Source organism: Poeciliopsis prolifica, unplaced genomic scaffold (genome assembly GCF_027474105.1).
Source record: "Poeciliopsis prolifica strain line A6 unplaced genomic scaffold, Auburn_PproV2 SCAFFOLD041, whole genome shotgun sequence".
NCBI lineage: Eukaryota > Metazoa > Chordata > Actinopteri > Cyprinodontiformes > Poeciliidae > Poeciliopsis > Poeciliopsis prolifica.
This window is the reverse complement of record NW_026562416.1, coordinates 303813-319844: the sequence shown is the minus strand read 5'-3', so window position 1 is coordinate 319844 and position 16032 is coordinate 303813. Positions and strand designations below refer to the sequence as shown.

Here is a 16032-nt window from a genome sequence, read left to right as displayed (position 1 = left end):
TGTTAAGATTAGATCTGAAACTTGTGGAGACGCATCGGGTCAGTCAGACGGCGCCCAGCACCAAACGTACCGCCGGGGTTCTGCAGGTCAGCTCGGTGTCGGTCGCCCGGACGACCTCGCAGTCCTCGCCGCCCACCGTTACCGTGGCGACACGTCCGAGGCCGAAGCCGCTCACCGTCAGCAGGGTGCCTCCTGGGCAGGAAGTCAGAATGAAGACGCCGAAGCTGCAGGTGAGCAACAGTCAGGCGCCACACACCTGCAGTGCCTCCAGAGGTCGGCGAGAGCGAAGACACGACGAGCTGCTGGGTGAAGTAGAGGACGCGGTCGGCGGCGAAGCGCGCGTCGCCCACAGATGGGAAGTTAACAGACAGTGGGTAGCTTCCTGCGCTGGCTCCGCCCACTCTGCACACCTGAGAGGAAGCTAGAACACATCAAGTTCAGTTGCTGGAGCCAGAGTCAGAAACGAACCATTCCACTGGACCTATAGGGGTCCAAACGTGCCAAAAAGAAAGCCTAACTCCTCGTCTCTTGCAGGAAGCGTTTCCTCACCTGTGACCTCTTCCACGACACACCTGGAGCTTCCCACCACGATGGAAGCATTTTCCCAGCTGAATCCCGTCCCAGTGATAGTGATCAGCGTTCCCAGTCCGTCGGATCCTGGAAGGGTCAGGAATATTAGTCCAGGTGGAAGTTTCTTTCCTCACTGGGAAAGCTGCTAAGATCTTCTATTCACATTTCCGAAGAGGACCAGGCGGAGTTGGTAACAATCTGGGGTTTATAGAAATTTTCTGGGGAAAGAGATTTCCCATAAAAGTAAACTTTGAAGCTGGATCAAAAGAAACCAAAATGGAGCCGAAGGAAGTTTGACTATTATTTAGAAAGACAGATTTCCATCACACACGGTAATTACAGCGTTCCCCATTTAAGGTGGTACATGAGGATAGATGCAGAGTCCAGGTGATTTTGTTAAATGTTGATATTGAGTTTTATTTATATTAATTTTATAACCCAAAATTAAACTAAACTCTTCAAGTAACTTCATCAGTTTGGGGATCGTCTGTGTTATACTGATCAATAAATCGACAGCAAACAGTTTCTGCTCCCCAGACGTCACTGTGACCTCTGACCTCTCCCTAATCAGCTGACCCAGGGGCTCAATAACGAGTTGGTCAGATCTCCATTCATTTTAGTGTAACGATTTGAATGCATCAGTTATTGTTGCATGAAATCCAGATTTGGAGGAACTTTGGGATCCTCAGCATCTCGGCTTCATATCAGCATCTCCAGTTTGCTGAGTGTTTCCTGTCAGGATGTTTCCTCATGGCGTCTCGGGTCGGTCTGCGTCTAACTGAGCCAGTCTGGTCTTTATGCATTAAAGCTGTAAAATGACTCTGTTCTGTTGGACAACATGGAGGTGAAGCGTTAATAATCATTGTTTAGGAGACGATAACTCCCACATTCCAGTTTCTCTCCCTCCTTGGGTCCGACTGAATCACCGCCATGACGGGATCGTTTTATTTTCTGGATGTAGTTGAATGTTTTCTCTAATGTAGGAATCAGCTGCATCATTTCATACCATTCTGTGGTGAATCCATCTGTCCCTGCAGTGGTGCGATCTCCTCCCCTCTTTCACTCATCATGTTGTGTTCAGTATTAGATTCTGTGGGGGAATTTCTCTGATCCCTCCGGTTCAACCAGGAGCCACCATTGTGATGCTGATTTATCTGTTTCATGACTTTAATCCTGTATTTTGTCCACTCACTGTCATACAGCATCATTCTCAAAATATTATGACTTTTTTCTCATATTTAATTTACTTTTTATCTGTCCCATAAAAACAGATTTTAGATGTTTTGAAGTATATTTAGGACCAGTCGGAGGTAAATCTGCTCACTGTCCATGTTTCATGATTCTCTATGTGACCCCGGAGCCCTGACCCCACCTGCTGCTGCAGGGACCCACCTTGAGTCGGGCTGATCCCCGTCACCACCGGCGTCTCCTCCTCCGACCAGCGGAAGCTGCAGCGTCCGGAGCAGTTGGAGGGAATGCCGTTGATGTAGACCTCCACCTGCAGAGCAGCACACCTGTCTGAAACACTGCAGTTGGCCAAAGCGATCAGTTTAATGTTCTCTGAAGGCCCAACAGTCGGATCACAGTTGGTGAACACAAACAGGCTCCAGCCGCACCTGCGGCTCTGCTTCCAAAACCCGGAAGAAGTCCCCGGTCAAGCCCCGGGTCAGCAGCCCGCCCTTCGCCTTCTCCTGGACCACAAAGCTCACGTTGTTCCCGATGACTGCCGAGTCGTCGACCTGGAGGGAAATGAAGAACTCGTTCCTGCTCCGGCTTCGTGTTTCAGACAGATTTTACGTCCCAGACTGATTAGACCTTCATGAGCGGCTGGGATCCAGGCCTGCTGAGCCAGGTGACCCTCCACTTGGGAAGCCTGCAGGTGCCCAGGTCCTCCACCTTCACCTGGCCCACCCCAGGGACGCCCTGCAGGGCGAACTTCAGATCCTCCGCGCTGATGTTCACAGGGAGCCCTGGAGGCACAGGGGAGATACCAGGTTAGCATGGTTAGCATGGTCAGACTACAGGATGTGTTTTTTTCAGTCTGGGAGCCGATGAAGGGTTTGCATTTAATCTGCTGAGGAGAACCAGATCAGTAAATGATTTAAAGTGCAGCTTCTGTTTAAAGTTCTGGCGCCAGTCCAGCTCCTGTCATCAGTTTGACACCTGGAGAAAAACTCCGACGCCCTCCAGGACTTGACGTTCCTGTTCTGTGTCTCCATCTTTGTTGTGACTAGATTATGTGGCGTCGGGTAGAGGATGTATCTGGGAACTCCCAGCTCGCTCTACAGATCAGTGGATTCCGGGTCGGCGCTCAGCTACCTTCTGCCCGGCTGCTGTACATCTCAACATCAAAGGTGCCGCTCAGAGGGGGCGTGGCTCTGCGGGGCCGGACCACGGTGACTGTGGCGTCTCCGGAAACGAACTCGGCGACGTCCTCACTGCTGTTGGACATCTTTAGACACACAGAGAAGAAGAAGCAAGTTAAATCATAGCCAACCTTGCTTCCTGAACAGGTCAGGGTCAGTCTGTGGCCTATGCAAAACATGATCTTCACATTTTTACACTAAATCAGATAATCACATTTCAGTTCTGCCTATCTTCAGATGTTTTAGGGTCTCTATGATGTCAAATCCAAACAAGCTGCTTCAGGCCCCACCCTGAAGTAAAAGTAAACAGCAGCTAAACAGAAACCAACCAGAAACCTGGAACCAACCAGAAACCTGGAACCAACCAGAAACCTGGAACCAACCAGAAACCTGGAACCAACCAGAAACCTGGAACCAACCAGAAACCTGGAACCAACCAGAAACCTGGAACCAACCAGAAACCTGGAACCAACCAGAAACCTGGAACCAACCAGAAACCTGGAACCAACCAGAAACCTGGAACCAACCAGAAACCTGGAACCAACCAGAAACCTGGAACCAACCAGAAACCTGGAACCAACCAGAAACTACCTGCATGAAACTGACTGCCATCAGAGGGAAGTCGAAGGCGCAGTCCAGCGGCGTAGCAACGATCCTGTAGGTGACCTGAGAAGCGGTGGGTTGGTGTTTGGTGACAGAGAACGATTGGACGGACTTCCCAGAATCCTCGAAGGGAGGAGGTCTTCTTCTGAGGAGAACAGCTGGGAAACGACAGGAGATACAAAGAGTCACTAAGTTCCTTACGAAGACCAGAGCTCCCAGTCTGGTTTAACTTCACACCAGCTGAACTAGGAGGAAGTTTGACCCGCACCGTTCTCGTCCATGGCAGTCGGAGTCTTCCCAATACGAACTGCATCCACGTAGTAGTCTGTGGCGGAGGAGTCTCTGTAGAGAAGCAGCTCCTGCAGGAGGAACCTGCTGCCGACCACGGCAGTCTGAAGGGCGCTCTGAAGATCGACGCACTTATATCTCCACCTGAGGGAAAACCATGAGCCTCAGAGCCCACAGAGGCGCCACGGCCTCTTCCTCTGCGCACTCATTACCTGTCCCCCCTGCTGAACACGGTGCTGATCCTGGAGGTCTGGGTCTGGGTCTGACCGCTGCTGTCGCTGTAGCTGAACTTCACCCCCATCTCGTCCCTCAGACGTCCCTTATAGGCAAAGCAGAGCTGGGGAGACAGAGGAAAGGCTTCTGACACCTGGAGGACTTCAGGGTCTCTCCTATACTTGGCACGGTTTTTGATCTAAGCCTCTGAGGAGACAATTTGACGGTTTCCTTGTGTTTTTCAAATGTGGGAAGTGTTCTGATCAAAGTATTTGTCCGTCCGTCTTACAGCGGGATGCTGGTCCAGGGACACCGGTCCATACTGTCCTCCGGACTCTTTGGTGAAGGTTTCCCTGAACAGAGCGTCGGCGTTCTTCAGTGACCAGAACCCGCAGAACCCGGAGTGGCCCTCAGGAGTCCCACTCTGAGCGGCGGTGAACTGTGGAGGTCAGAGGTCAGTCAGGGCTCAGTTGGACAGCGTCAGCAGGTCTCACGCCTGATGACACATTGCTTCACTTTGTCCACTGACCTCAGGGTCCTCAAAGTCGTTGAAGTACTTGACGTTGGAGCCCTGAGTGGTCAGAACCTCGGCGGGACAGTCAGCCTTCATCAGGTCCTCCAGGACGGACTGGACCTGCACCGAAACACAACCGGAGACAAAATGGAGACCAGATCTGGCTCTGACGTCCATCAGGTGGACAGGTACGGACCTCAGACGCAGTGGCGTTGAAGGCGACGGGTGCCGCAGGAAGCCCAGCCCAACTCAGAGTGAAGGCCGCCATGTTGCTTTGACCCTTGGTGACCTCTGAGACGGAGATGTTGGTGTCTGAGCCAAAGACCTCAAAGTTCAGAGGGGCAAAGTCACCTGGCAGAGGAGGACAAAGGTTTCCATCAATTATCGTAGCTTAGATGCTTAAAATGGCCGTTGAGCACAAACTGTTCTGGTCCCGACTGACAGCTGAGAAGCTCTCGGCTCTTTCTCATGGCGCCGAGTACGGAGGGACAGCGCCAGGAGTACAAGGGTTACAAGTTTTGATAAGAAAGATATGAAGTCCTGCTTTCAAAATGAAAATGTAAGCAAAAGCATTTCAGGTTTTGAGAACAAAAGATATGAAATCCTGTTTTCAGACTGAATATGTGTGCTCTTGGATTATGGCAAGAACATTCCTCCATAGCTGAGGAACTCCATCCGATCGCAGCCTGAAGGCCACTGAAGGTCTGGCTGGGTCCTCCGTGTTGGAGCCTCTTAAAGGAGCAGTGACCCGCTGACCGATTCCCCAGATCCCTGTGATTGGACAGTGTGTTGTCCAATCACACTGAACTTCTGTCCATTTCTTTGAATTTCCCCTCTGAGGGGCAAAAATAACCATCCTAACATCAGATGGTTATTACATCACCATGAAAAGGCTAGCTTAGCAACTGAACACTGCTCTGACCACCAGCTGCTTGGGCTTAAGTTCCCATCTCTTCTTTAGTTTCCCAAACTCGGAGCAGTGCTGCAGCCAGGAGCTGAGGATGTTGGCTGAACTCTGATCACTCAGACAGGAACGTATTCAAACCCGCTGGAGCGGCTGGAGCTGTTCGCTCCCTGGAAGTGACTCTGCAGTCTGAACGTGTCATTCTGCCACTTGCTTTGACCTCCCACCTCTGTCAGAGTTGAAGGTGAGGGTGTAGTGAGACCCCTGGCCGTCCTCCTGCTTGGTGACATTGACGCTGTCAGGCTTGATGGACCACAGGTTGTTCAGAGCCGCCTGTAGCTCCTCCGCTGAGGCGCTGACAGGGACGGGTCCTGCAGGAGAAAACAGCAAACTGTCAGGAGTTTCACTGGCACAGGGCCGGCGAGAGGGCGGCTGGCGAGAGGGCGGCCGGCGAGGGCGGCAGGCCGGCGAGAGGGCGGCAGGCCGGCGAGAGGGCGGCAGGCGAGAGGGCGGCAGGCGAGAGGGCGGCAGGCGAGGGGGCGGCAGGCCGGCGAGAGGGCGGCTGGCGAGAGGGCGGCCGGCGAGAGGGCGGCAGGCGAGAGGGCGGCAGGCCGGCGAGAGGGCGGCCGGCGAGAGGCGGCCGGCGAGAGGGCGGCAGGCCGGCGAGAGGGCGGCAGGCCGGCGAGAGGGCGGCAGGCCGGCGAGAGGGCGGCCGGCGAGAGGGTGGCGGGCCGGCGAGAGGGCGGCAGGCGAGAGGGCGGCTGGCCGGCGAGAGGGCGGCTGGTGAGAGGGCGGCGGGCCGGCGAGAGGTGAGAGGGCGGCTGGCCGGCGAGAGGGCGGCGGAGCGTGGAGGTTACCGGTCTGGGCGTTCCCGTAGCGCAGGCTGAAGAAGGTGCTTCCACATAGATGGCTGGCACAGCCGCTGCTGACGCTGACCTTCTGCACCTCCCTGACGGCTGCGACCCCAGAGGACCATGAGTCAAAGGTCAGCACCTGAAGGACGGCACACATGAGAAAAAGAGGAGCTCAGATGAAGGAAGGAGCCAGAGGACGGATCCTGCCCTGCGGTTTGTTTCTGTCTTTAGGTAGAAGTTGTTTCTGGAGTGACAGAAGAAGCGACGGATCTAATCTGGAAAGTTTCACCATGTCCTTTGACCTCTAACCCCTCTGAAGACCTCAGGAAGCTTGAACCCTGAAGTCTGTTCTGGCTCTAGCTGGTCTTTGTAAACCTGAACATTTAGATTCTAGGGTTTCCTGCAGGACCCGTCCCTGTCAGCGCCTCAGCAGAGGAGCTACAGGCGGCTCTGAACAACCTGTGGTCCATCAAGCCTGACAGCGTCAATGTCACCAGAGTGAACAGAGAAACCCTGTTCACTCTGACCGTTCCTCTTGGGCCAGAACCAAGATGGAGCCCGGAGCAGAATTTCCTTATAACTGTTAACAGGACAAAAAACTGCACTGGTGATTTCAAACCTGAAAGACTTAACCTGTTAAGTTAAAATGTCAAGTTCTTTAAAATTCCAGTTTGGAAACTGGGAGAAATTTAAAAGAGTTGAAGTTCTGATCTGGAGTCCTGATCCAGTACCTGCTCCTCGTCAAACGCTTCATATTCAGCGACGATGTTCTGGATTTCATCGACGGCGTCGTCGGACTGCGCTGCAGTGAAGGAACTTTCCTCCTGGAACAGGCCGATGTTGAGCGAAGCGCCGCCGTAATATTCCTGCTGCAGAAGCTCCAGGTAGTACCTGCAGACGGAAAACCGGCTGATGAGACGAACAAACCGCTTTCTGCCACATGAGCCGTGAAGTCATGCTCACGGTTTTCCTTTCTCCAAGAAAAGCACTTCGGATTTCTGGGACTCCAGCTGGAAGAAGTCCCTGACATATCTGGGCTGGAAAGCCACTTTGACCTGGAGAGAGGAAGTGGGAACGTCAAAGTAGGAAGTGAAGCCGCCTAGCATCAGGAATCAGCTGCAGCTGCTACCTTGTCTTCTGGCCGGCTGGAGTTGCTCAGGTACAGGTCACACCTGTCGTCACAGTGCAGGTATATGTTGAAGTTCCCGCTGAGCGGAGGAACGAGGAAGCCTCTGGTCCGAGAGGCGAACAGCTCGTCTTCCCTGGGGAAGACGTGCGGCAGCGCGTCGACCCACTGGGACCGATAGCCGCTCGTGTTCTGGTTGTAGCTCCAGATCTCGTCCAAGGAGCGCGGACGCTTCTCGCTCCACACGTCCATCTTCAGGCCCCGCCCACCTGGAGGCGCACAGGACAGCGTCAGGTACAGAATCTGGCTGCGGCCGTTCATGGCCAGGAAGGACTGCTGGACGCTCCGGTCTTTGACAAAATAAAAGATTTTAGGGAAAAGTGGCAGAGAAACGGTTCTGATCCGCTTTAGGTCTGGTTTTCCAGATACATTCCAGTTTCACATGGAAACTGAATCTTCTCCTGTGGTCAGTCATGGTGTCCCTCAGGGTCCTGCTTTAGGCCCCGCCCTCTTTCACCAGGAAACCTGATAATCTGCCAGCTCCACTTCCTCTGAAACCAAAGCACCGTCCAATCAGAGCCCTTTGCTCAAGCTACGCGGTTCCACCTCCTCTGGTTCCACCTGTGGTTCCGTGCGACCCGCCGGCGGCGGGCGACGGTTCTGCTAACAGATCGGCTGTTCTGCTCCATCCTGCCGACTCGTCGATGGGACTTTGAATCCCTACAGGCTTCATGCTGGCATCAGCCTGACCTGCTCTCACCTGGGTGAACCTGGCGCTGGGCGTCGGCCGGCCGCGCGGCCGTCCTGCAGGTGATCCTGTCGTCTGCCACGCTGTGGACCTCACAAGGCCGACCTGCAGAAGAAACCGCCGCAGGACAAAACGTCGAAAGATAAAGGAGCTGCTGATGATAAGCAGCAGGTCAAACTAATAAAACATCCATCTGGCTTTGGCAAAGAAACCCATCAATTTTTCTGGTTATCATGATTAAAGATCTTTGTACATTTTGGATTATTTTCTCTGGTTTGAAGGATTTTTTGAATCTGTCGTCAGTCAACAGCTGCTGTGAACTGCTGTCGTCACGGAGTCACAGCACATTGTGTCCTTTCATCTGTGACTCTTTGCTTTTGTCTGAAGTCTTTTTATGCTGTCAAAAGATTATCTGCATGACTGAAGACAGACAGCATTCATCTGTGCATGCGGAACATTTTGTTTTGCCATTCTTCTGGAAAACAGGTTCTGACAGCGTTTTAAAAAGTTTCCACCCTGACGGTCCCGTTTACCTCCGACTAGAACCCGGGCGGGTTCATCGGTCTGGTCGAAGAAGCGGCCGTGGATGGTGAGCAGGGTTCCCCCCATGGCGCTGCCCCGGGACGGGGAGACGGCGGTCACCTCTGGGCAGGAAGTCAGCAGGAAGTCAGCAGGAAGTCAGCAGGAAGTCAGCAGGCTGCAGAGGAGCAGAAATCTGATGCTGCGTTTCTCACTAACATACCTGCAAACGTCTGGAACATGGAGAGTTTGGACAGAGATGAAACCCAGAAGAGCTTCTTCTCTGGGAAACTCCTGAAATGCAACAAGAGTAAAGATTAAAAAATGACAACAACAGTAACATTGTGGAGTTAATAATGATCATTCATTCGCTCTCTGAAGCCTCAACTAAAGCACAACTTGGTCCTCAAATGAGCTGGTAGTGAATTATGTCCCACTGATTCTTTAGACAAATGCTCAGAACTGTTTCTGCTGTTTGTAAAGTTACAGTCAGATATTAACAGCAATAATTTGATTTAGCCAGTAATAAAAGAAATAGGGGTTCATATTTTTAACATACTATTCATTCATCTATAAATATCATAATTTCAAGCTAAATGTTTAGTTAGCAATATTTATAAATATTAAGTGAGAAAGCTAACCGTTTAGCTAATATTTTCACCATGTTATCTATTCAACTATCAATGTCAGTTTAAAACGATTAATAGTTAAATATTTCATTTCAAGCTGAATCATCATTTTTCACTGTTTTAGTTCTACATTTCAGATTAAAGCAAAGTTTATGTAGAACTTATCAAATCAAATCAAATAGCATACAAACTAACCCTAATGAGTTAGCTAAATGTAGCTAGCTCATTTAGCTAGGATACAAACTAACCCTAATGAGTTAGCTAAATGTAGCTAGCTCATTTAGCTAGCATGCAAACTAACCCTAATGAGTTAGCTAAATGTAGCTAGCTCATTTAGCTAGGATACAAACTAACCCTAATGAGTTAGCTAAATGTAGCTAGCTCATTTAGCTAGCATGCAAACTAACCCTAATGAGTTAGCTAAATGTAGTTAGCTCATTTAGCTAGCATACAAACTAAACCTAATGAGTTAGCTAAATGTAGTTAGCTCATTTAGCTAGCATACAAACTAACCCTAATGAGTTAGCTAAATGTAGTTAGCTCATTTAGCTAGCATACAAACTAACCCTAATGAGTTAGCTTAATGTAGCTAGTTCAGAGCTAAATATTTTGTTTGAAGCTAATAGTTTGCTAATGTGACCCAACCGAGGGGCGGGGTTCCTTTTATTTATAGGACGCACCAGAACACTGATTAAAATATCATAGTTTATTAAACAATTTCTTTAAAACACTTCTCTTTTTAAAAAAAAAAACACATTTCAGGCGTACTACTTGGTCCCTGGAAGGGGAAGGGATTCTCTGAAATAAAGACAAATTAAATCATTCCAAAAGAAATAAATGAACAAACAAAACTTGCCATGCAAAAAAGGAAACAAAAGAATAATAAATCCAATAACAAATAAGCACAGACTGTAAACAAACAAAGCACTTCAAACAATGGAATAATTGCTGATGTCCGATTTCAGAAGCCGCTCACAACAGGGCCGAAGGAGTCAGGCCCACACATCCAGAATAGCAGCAGGTTCCGTTCTGAACTGCTCACACCACACTGACAGGACGAGACAGCAGTAGCTATCTAAAGGAGGACTTACCTGTGTGTTTAGGATTTATTTTTTTCTTTTCTTTTGAGATTTTTTCTTAGTCTTCTCCTACAGGTTGGACGGGGTGGCGCAGCGACCCGGGGATGGAGTGGATCAGCAGAATGTGACACTAACTCACTTAATATTTATAGATAAATATTTAGTTTATGACCTAAACTAAATATTGCTGACTAAATATTTAATTTGAAACGTTGGCATTAATAAATGAAGCAGAGGATTACCTTCCATAATCAGCATCCAGGATGTAGCTCATGTTGTGATGACCTGTGGAAATAAAACCTTGCTGAGTTTCTGTTCTGCCAGGTTGAAGGTTAAAGGTCAGGGAAGCATCTTACCAACGTAGGTGCCGGTCATCCTGCAGCTCATGTCGCCCCAGTTTGACGTCTCAGAGTCCAGCTGCAGGTTGTACCTTCACACAGACAGTCTGAGCTGAAGCAGCTGCTTGCAGACCGACCCGCTCAAACATCCCCAACACTTACAGTTCATCTGAGTTGGGCTTCAGCAGCTCGCAGGGCATGCCCCCCATGTAGGACCTGCAGGGTCACAAAGGGTCACCGACGCTCACCAGGGGTCACAGCTTTTTAACACAGCGCTGCTGTTTTTCCAACATACACATTCATTTCTCCAGCCATTTTTTATGTTCTTTGCTTTTGAGACTTTATGGATAAATTTCACTTGGAGGAGGTGACCTTTGACCTTTAACCCTATGGATTGATGTGCCCACCTCAGGAACCTGACGTTGAGGCCGCTGGAGCTCAGGTCCGTGTTGCTCCCGTAAACGTCGGAGTAGATCTGGCCTCGGATCGTCACCAGCGTTCCTGCAGGACAGTTCATATCCCGTTACTGAAACTGGACGGCTGAACTGGGCCGGGTCGGTGCCAGCAGCAGGTTCTGGTGGTACCTGGCAGGCCGGTGACCGGGCTCAGGGAGTAGATGGTCGGAGTGCGCCACCAACGGGTCTGAAGGAGAGAGAGCAGATCAGAACAGGGAGGTAAAACAAGAGGAGGGCAGCAATGGGGGAACCGCAGGGGGAACCAGAGGGGGAACCTGGAACCAGATGGAGAACCGGAGGGGGAACCGGAGGGGGAACCAGAGGAGGAACCAGAGGAGGAACCAGAGGGGGAACCAGAGGAGGAACCAGAGGGGAACCAGAGGGGGAACCAGAGGGGGAACCGGAGGGGGAACCGGAGAGGGAACCAGAGGAGGAACCAGAGGAGGAACCAGACGGAGAACCGGAGGGGGAACCAGAGGAGGAACCGGAGGGGGAACCTGAGGGGGAACCAGAGGGGGAACCGGAGGGGGAACCAGAGGAGGAACCAGAGAGGGAACCGGAGGGGGAACCTGGAACCAGACGGAGAACCGGAGGGGGAACCAGAGGGGGAACCTGGAACCAGACGGAGAACCGGAGGGGGAACCAGAGGGGGAACCAGAGGGGGAACCAGAGGAGGAACCAGAGGAGGAACCAGAGGGGGAACCGGAGGGGGAACCAGAGGAGGAACCAGAGGAGGAACCAGAGGGGGAACCAGAGGAGGAACCAGAGGGGGAACCGGAGGGGGAACCAGAGGAGGAACCAGAGAGGGAACCAGAGGAGGAACCAGAGGAGGAACCAGAGGGGGAACCGGAGGGGGAACCAGAGGGGGAACCAGAGGAGGAACCAGAGAGGGAACCGGAGGGGAACCAGAGGAGGAACCAGAGGAGGAACCAGAGGGGGAACCAGAGGAGGAACCAGAGGGGGAACCGGAGGGGAACCTGGAACCAGACGGAGAACCGGAGGGGGAACCAGAGGGGGAACCAGAGGAGGAACCAGAGGGGGAACCGGAGGGGGAACCAGAGGAGGAACCAGAGGAGGAACCAGAGGGGGAACCAGAGGAGGAACCAGAGGAGGAACCAGAGGAGGAACCAGAGGGGGAACCAGAGGAGGAACCAGAGGGGGAACCAGAGGAGGAACCAGAGGGGGAACCAGAGGAGGAACCAGAGGGGGAACCGGAGGGGGAACCAGAGGGGGAACCAGAGGGGGAACCAGAGGAGGAACCAGAGAGGGAACCGGAGGGGGAACCAGAGGGAGAACCGGAGGGGGAACCGGAGGGGGAACCAGAGGAGGAACCAGAGGGGGAACCGGAGGGGGAACCAGAGGAGGAACCTGAGGGGGAACCTGAGGGGGAACCGGAGGGGGAACCAGAGGAGGAACCAGAGGGGGAACCAGAGGGAGAACCGGAGGGGAACCAGAGGGGGAACCGGAGGGGGAACCAGAGGGGGAACCGGAGGGGGAACCGGAGGGGGAACCAGGGGGGAACCAGAGGAGGAACCAGAGAGGGAACCGGAGGGGGAACCAGAGGAGGAACCAGAGGAGGAACCAGAGGGGAAACCAGAGGAGGAACCAGAGGAGGAACCAGAGGAGGAACCAGAGGGGGAACCAGAGGGGGAACCAGAGGAGGAACCAGAGAGGGAACCGGAGGGGGAACCAGAGGAGGAACCAGAGGAGGAACCAGAGGAGGAACCAGAGGAGGAACCAGAGGGGGAACCGGAGGGGGAACCAGAGGAGGAACCTGAGGGGGAACCTGAGGGGGAACCGGAGGGGGAACCAGAGGAGGAACCAGAGGGGGAACCAGAGGGGGAACCGGAGGGGGAACCAGAGGGGGAACCGGAGGAGGAACCAGAGGGGGAACCAGAGGGAGAACCGGAGGGGGAACCAGAGGGGGAACCGGAGGGGGAACCAGAGGAGGAACCAGAGGGGGAACTGGAGGGGGAACCAGAGGGAGAACCGGAGGGGGAACCAGAGGGGGAACCAGAGGGGGAACCGGAGGGGGAACCAGAGGAGGAACCAGAGGGGGAACCGGAGGGGGAACCAGAGGAGGAACTGGAGGGGGAAGCTGGAACCAGACGGAGAACCGGAGGGGGAACCAGAGGAGGAACCAGAGGGGGAACCGGAGGGGGAACCAGAGGAGGAACCAGAGGGGGAACCGGAGGGGGAACCAGAGGGAGAACCGGAGGGGGAACCAGAGGGGGAACCGGAGGGGGAACCAGAGGAGGAACCAGAGGAGGAACCAGAGGAGGAACTGGAGGGGGAAGCTGGAACCAGACGGAGAACCGGAGGGGGAACCAGAGGAGGAACCTGAGGGGGAACCGGAGGGGGAACCAGAGGAGGAACCAGAGGGGGAACCGGAGGGGGAACCAGAGGGAGAACCGGAGGGGGAACCAGAGGGGGAACCGGAGGAGGAACCAGAGGGGGAACTGGAGGGGGAACCAGAGGACGAACCAGAGGGGGAACCAGAGGGGGAACCAGAGGGGGAACCGGAGGGGGAACCAGAGGGGGAACCAGAGGGAGAACCGGAGGGGGAACCAGAGGGGGAACCGGAGGGGGAACCAGAGGGGGAACCAGAGGGGAACCAGAGGGGGAACCGGAGGAGGAACCAGAGGAGGAACCAGAGGGGGAACCAGAGGAGGAACCAGAGGGGGAACCAGAGGAGGAACCAGAGGAGGAACCAGAGGAGGAACCAGAGGGGGAACCAGGAGGAACCAGAGGAGGAACCAGAGGAGGAACCAGAGGAGGAACCGGAGGGGGAACCAGAGGAGGAACCAGAGGAGGAACCAGAGGAGGAACCAGAGGAGGAACCAGAGGGGGAACCAGAGGAGGAACCAGAGGGGGAACCAGAGGAGGAACCAGAGGAGGAACCAGAGGAGGAACCAGAGGAGGAACCAGAGGGGGAACCAGAGGAGGAACCAGAGGAGGAACCAGAGGAGGAACCAGAGGGGGAACCAGAGGAGGAACCAGAGGAGGAACCAGAGGGGGAACCAGAGGAGGAACCAGAGGAGGAACCAGAGGGGGAACCAGAGGAGGAACCAGAGGAGGAACCAGAGGAGGAACCAGAGGGGGAACCAGAGGAGGAACCAGAGGGGGAACCGGAGGGGGAACCAGAGGAGGAACTGGAGGTGGAAGCTGTGACATACGTAGAAACTGCAGTGGTACGGTTTGTAGTTGCCGTTGCAGATGTTGCTGTCGGGAACGGGAACGCCGTCCACGCTGACATGGACCACGTATTGATCCGCCGGCATCGCCCTGTCAGGGAGCAGCAGACGCCTCTGTAAGAGAAACCCGGACCGGGTCACATGGCCTCACCCCGACCCGGGCCAGGTGTGTACCTGGTGTAGCAGAGGATCTGCTGCCGGTGGGTGGAGTCTCTCTCCACGTCGCAGGGCACCGACAGGGCGTCCGACACCAGGGTGACCCGGTTCCCGAACCCGTCTTCAGGATCCAGCTGGACCTGATGCTCCTGAGCAAAACCTGGAATCCAACAAGCAACTTCTGGTCCGATCAGCAAAACCACACAAATATTCTGAAGCACACCGTCTGGTTCTGATCCGACCGCCTTGGGGTTAAAGAATCGAAAGGGTTCGGATCTGCAGTCATGCAGCAGAATAATCCAGGAATAATCCCAGAAACATTTCAGAGGAACGCCACTGCAGTGAAGAAGAACCGAATCCAACTGATTGTTTCTCTGCGGGTCTGTGGGACGCCAGAGGAACCAAACTTTATGGTTCAAAAATTCAAATCACAAAACTTTCTTACTCAACAGCAACCAAGAAATAGGCAATATTTTTATGAAGCCAGTCAGATTCATTTACAAATGACGTGTAAATTAGTTTCCATTATGAAACAAACAGAAACACCAGTTTTATTTTGAAATACAGAATTTGAGTTACACTTCCTGTGTTTATTAAATAAAACATTTTTTGTATTTATTAAATGAAAAACTGATCTGGATGCAGCAGTTTTCCTCTCACTGAAAGTTTCTGGAAAGTCAAGAGTTATGAAACATTTGACTATTTTAATTTGTTGGTGATAAAGTCAAAGTAAAACTCCCAAAGGGGCCACAGATGGCCCCTGCACCACACTTTGGACACCCCAGAGCTACAGGAACGACTGGATGGGATTATTTCTACTGATGATCAGATCAGTAAAGTATTGATCTGGTTAATCTGATCCTGGCTGATTGAAACACTGTGAAGGTCTCCTCCTCCTCCTCCTCTTCCTCAGCCCCCTACCGTCTCCGCTGATGGTGAGCCGCGTTGCTCCCGCCGTGCTTCCTGTGTGGGGGGAGACCCAGAGGATCCTCTGAGCACCTGGAGAGACGGGCGGCATAATCTGTGATAATCTGTGCAGATTAGAGGAGGCGTCTTTGTGTTTTCTTACAGCAGCAGCTCCAGATGGTGAAGAGGAGCACCGCTGGCCTCCGCCACGCCATCCTGGACAATTCCCAGAGTTCCCTGCTGCTGCACCTGAACGTCCTGCAGGGAGAACAGGAGTTATTTCTTTAATCTGTGATAATCTGCGTCAGTTTGTCATGTTCAGAACTACAAAACAATCATCAGAATTCAGTGACAAATAAAGACCTGAAAGATGAGACAATGTTTCTGAACTCACCTGAACTGAACGCACCTGGAGCCAAACTGGAGAAGAAAACAGAAACAAGACGCCGTCTGCGTCCCGACAGGTGAGCGGCGCTTTATAGGCGTGAAGCCCCGCCCTCACCTGGCAGGGGGCGGGGCCTGAGCTCTGCCTGGAAGCCATCGATCTGAGACTGCAGAGAAGAAAAAGTT

At 53.0% G+C, this 16032-nt stretch overlaps 1 protein-coding gene and 1 long non-coding RNA gene across 2 annotated transcripts in view; one reads left to right on the top strand and one right to left on the bottom strand.

The window, feature by feature from the left end:
- pkhd1l1.1 (PKHD1 like 1, tandem duplicate 1) overlaps positions 1-16032 on the bottom strand; it is a 44015-nt gene that overhangs the window by 27287 nt on the left and 696 nt on the right. The window contains 31 exon segments of the mRNA XM_055055099.1: positions 71-192; positions 257-421; positions 550-657; positions 1963-2068; positions 2187-2309; positions 2386-2540; positions 2890-3022; positions 3528-3697; positions 3808-3971; positions 4040-4164; positions 4330-4479; positions 4570-4674; positions 4751-4905; positions 5686-5829; positions 6316-6451; positions 7044-7203; positions 7276-7367; positions 7442-7707; positions 8199-8291; positions 8720-8830; positions 8929-8999; positions 10656-10698; positions 10770-10843; positions 10914-10967; positions 11159-11252; positions 11336-11393; positions 14383-14491; positions 14575-14716; positions 15478-15555; positions 15626-15720; positions 15857-16013. Of these exon segments, the coding sequence (XP_054911074.1) occupies positions 71-192; positions 257-421; positions 550-657; positions 1963-2068; positions 2187-2309; positions 2386-2540; positions 2890-3022; positions 3528-3697; positions 3808-3971; positions 4040-4164; positions 4330-4479; positions 4570-4674; positions 4751-4905; positions 5686-5829; positions 6316-6451; positions 7044-7203; positions 7276-7367; positions 7442-7707; positions 8199-8291; positions 8720-8830; positions 8929-8999; positions 10656-10698; positions 10770-10843; positions 10914-10967; positions 11159-11252; positions 11336-11393; positions 14383-14491; positions 14575-14716; positions 15478-15555; positions 15626-15677 (3558 nt within the window). The 5' untranslated portion in view covers positions 15678-15720; positions 15857-16013.
- Positions 66-2107, top strand: LOC129375825 (uncharacterized). Its single transcript, XR_008607674.1, has 3 exons — positions 66-230; positions 535-760; positions 1931-2107. It is a non-coding gene; the product is annotated as an uncharacterized LOC129375825 (long non-coding RNA).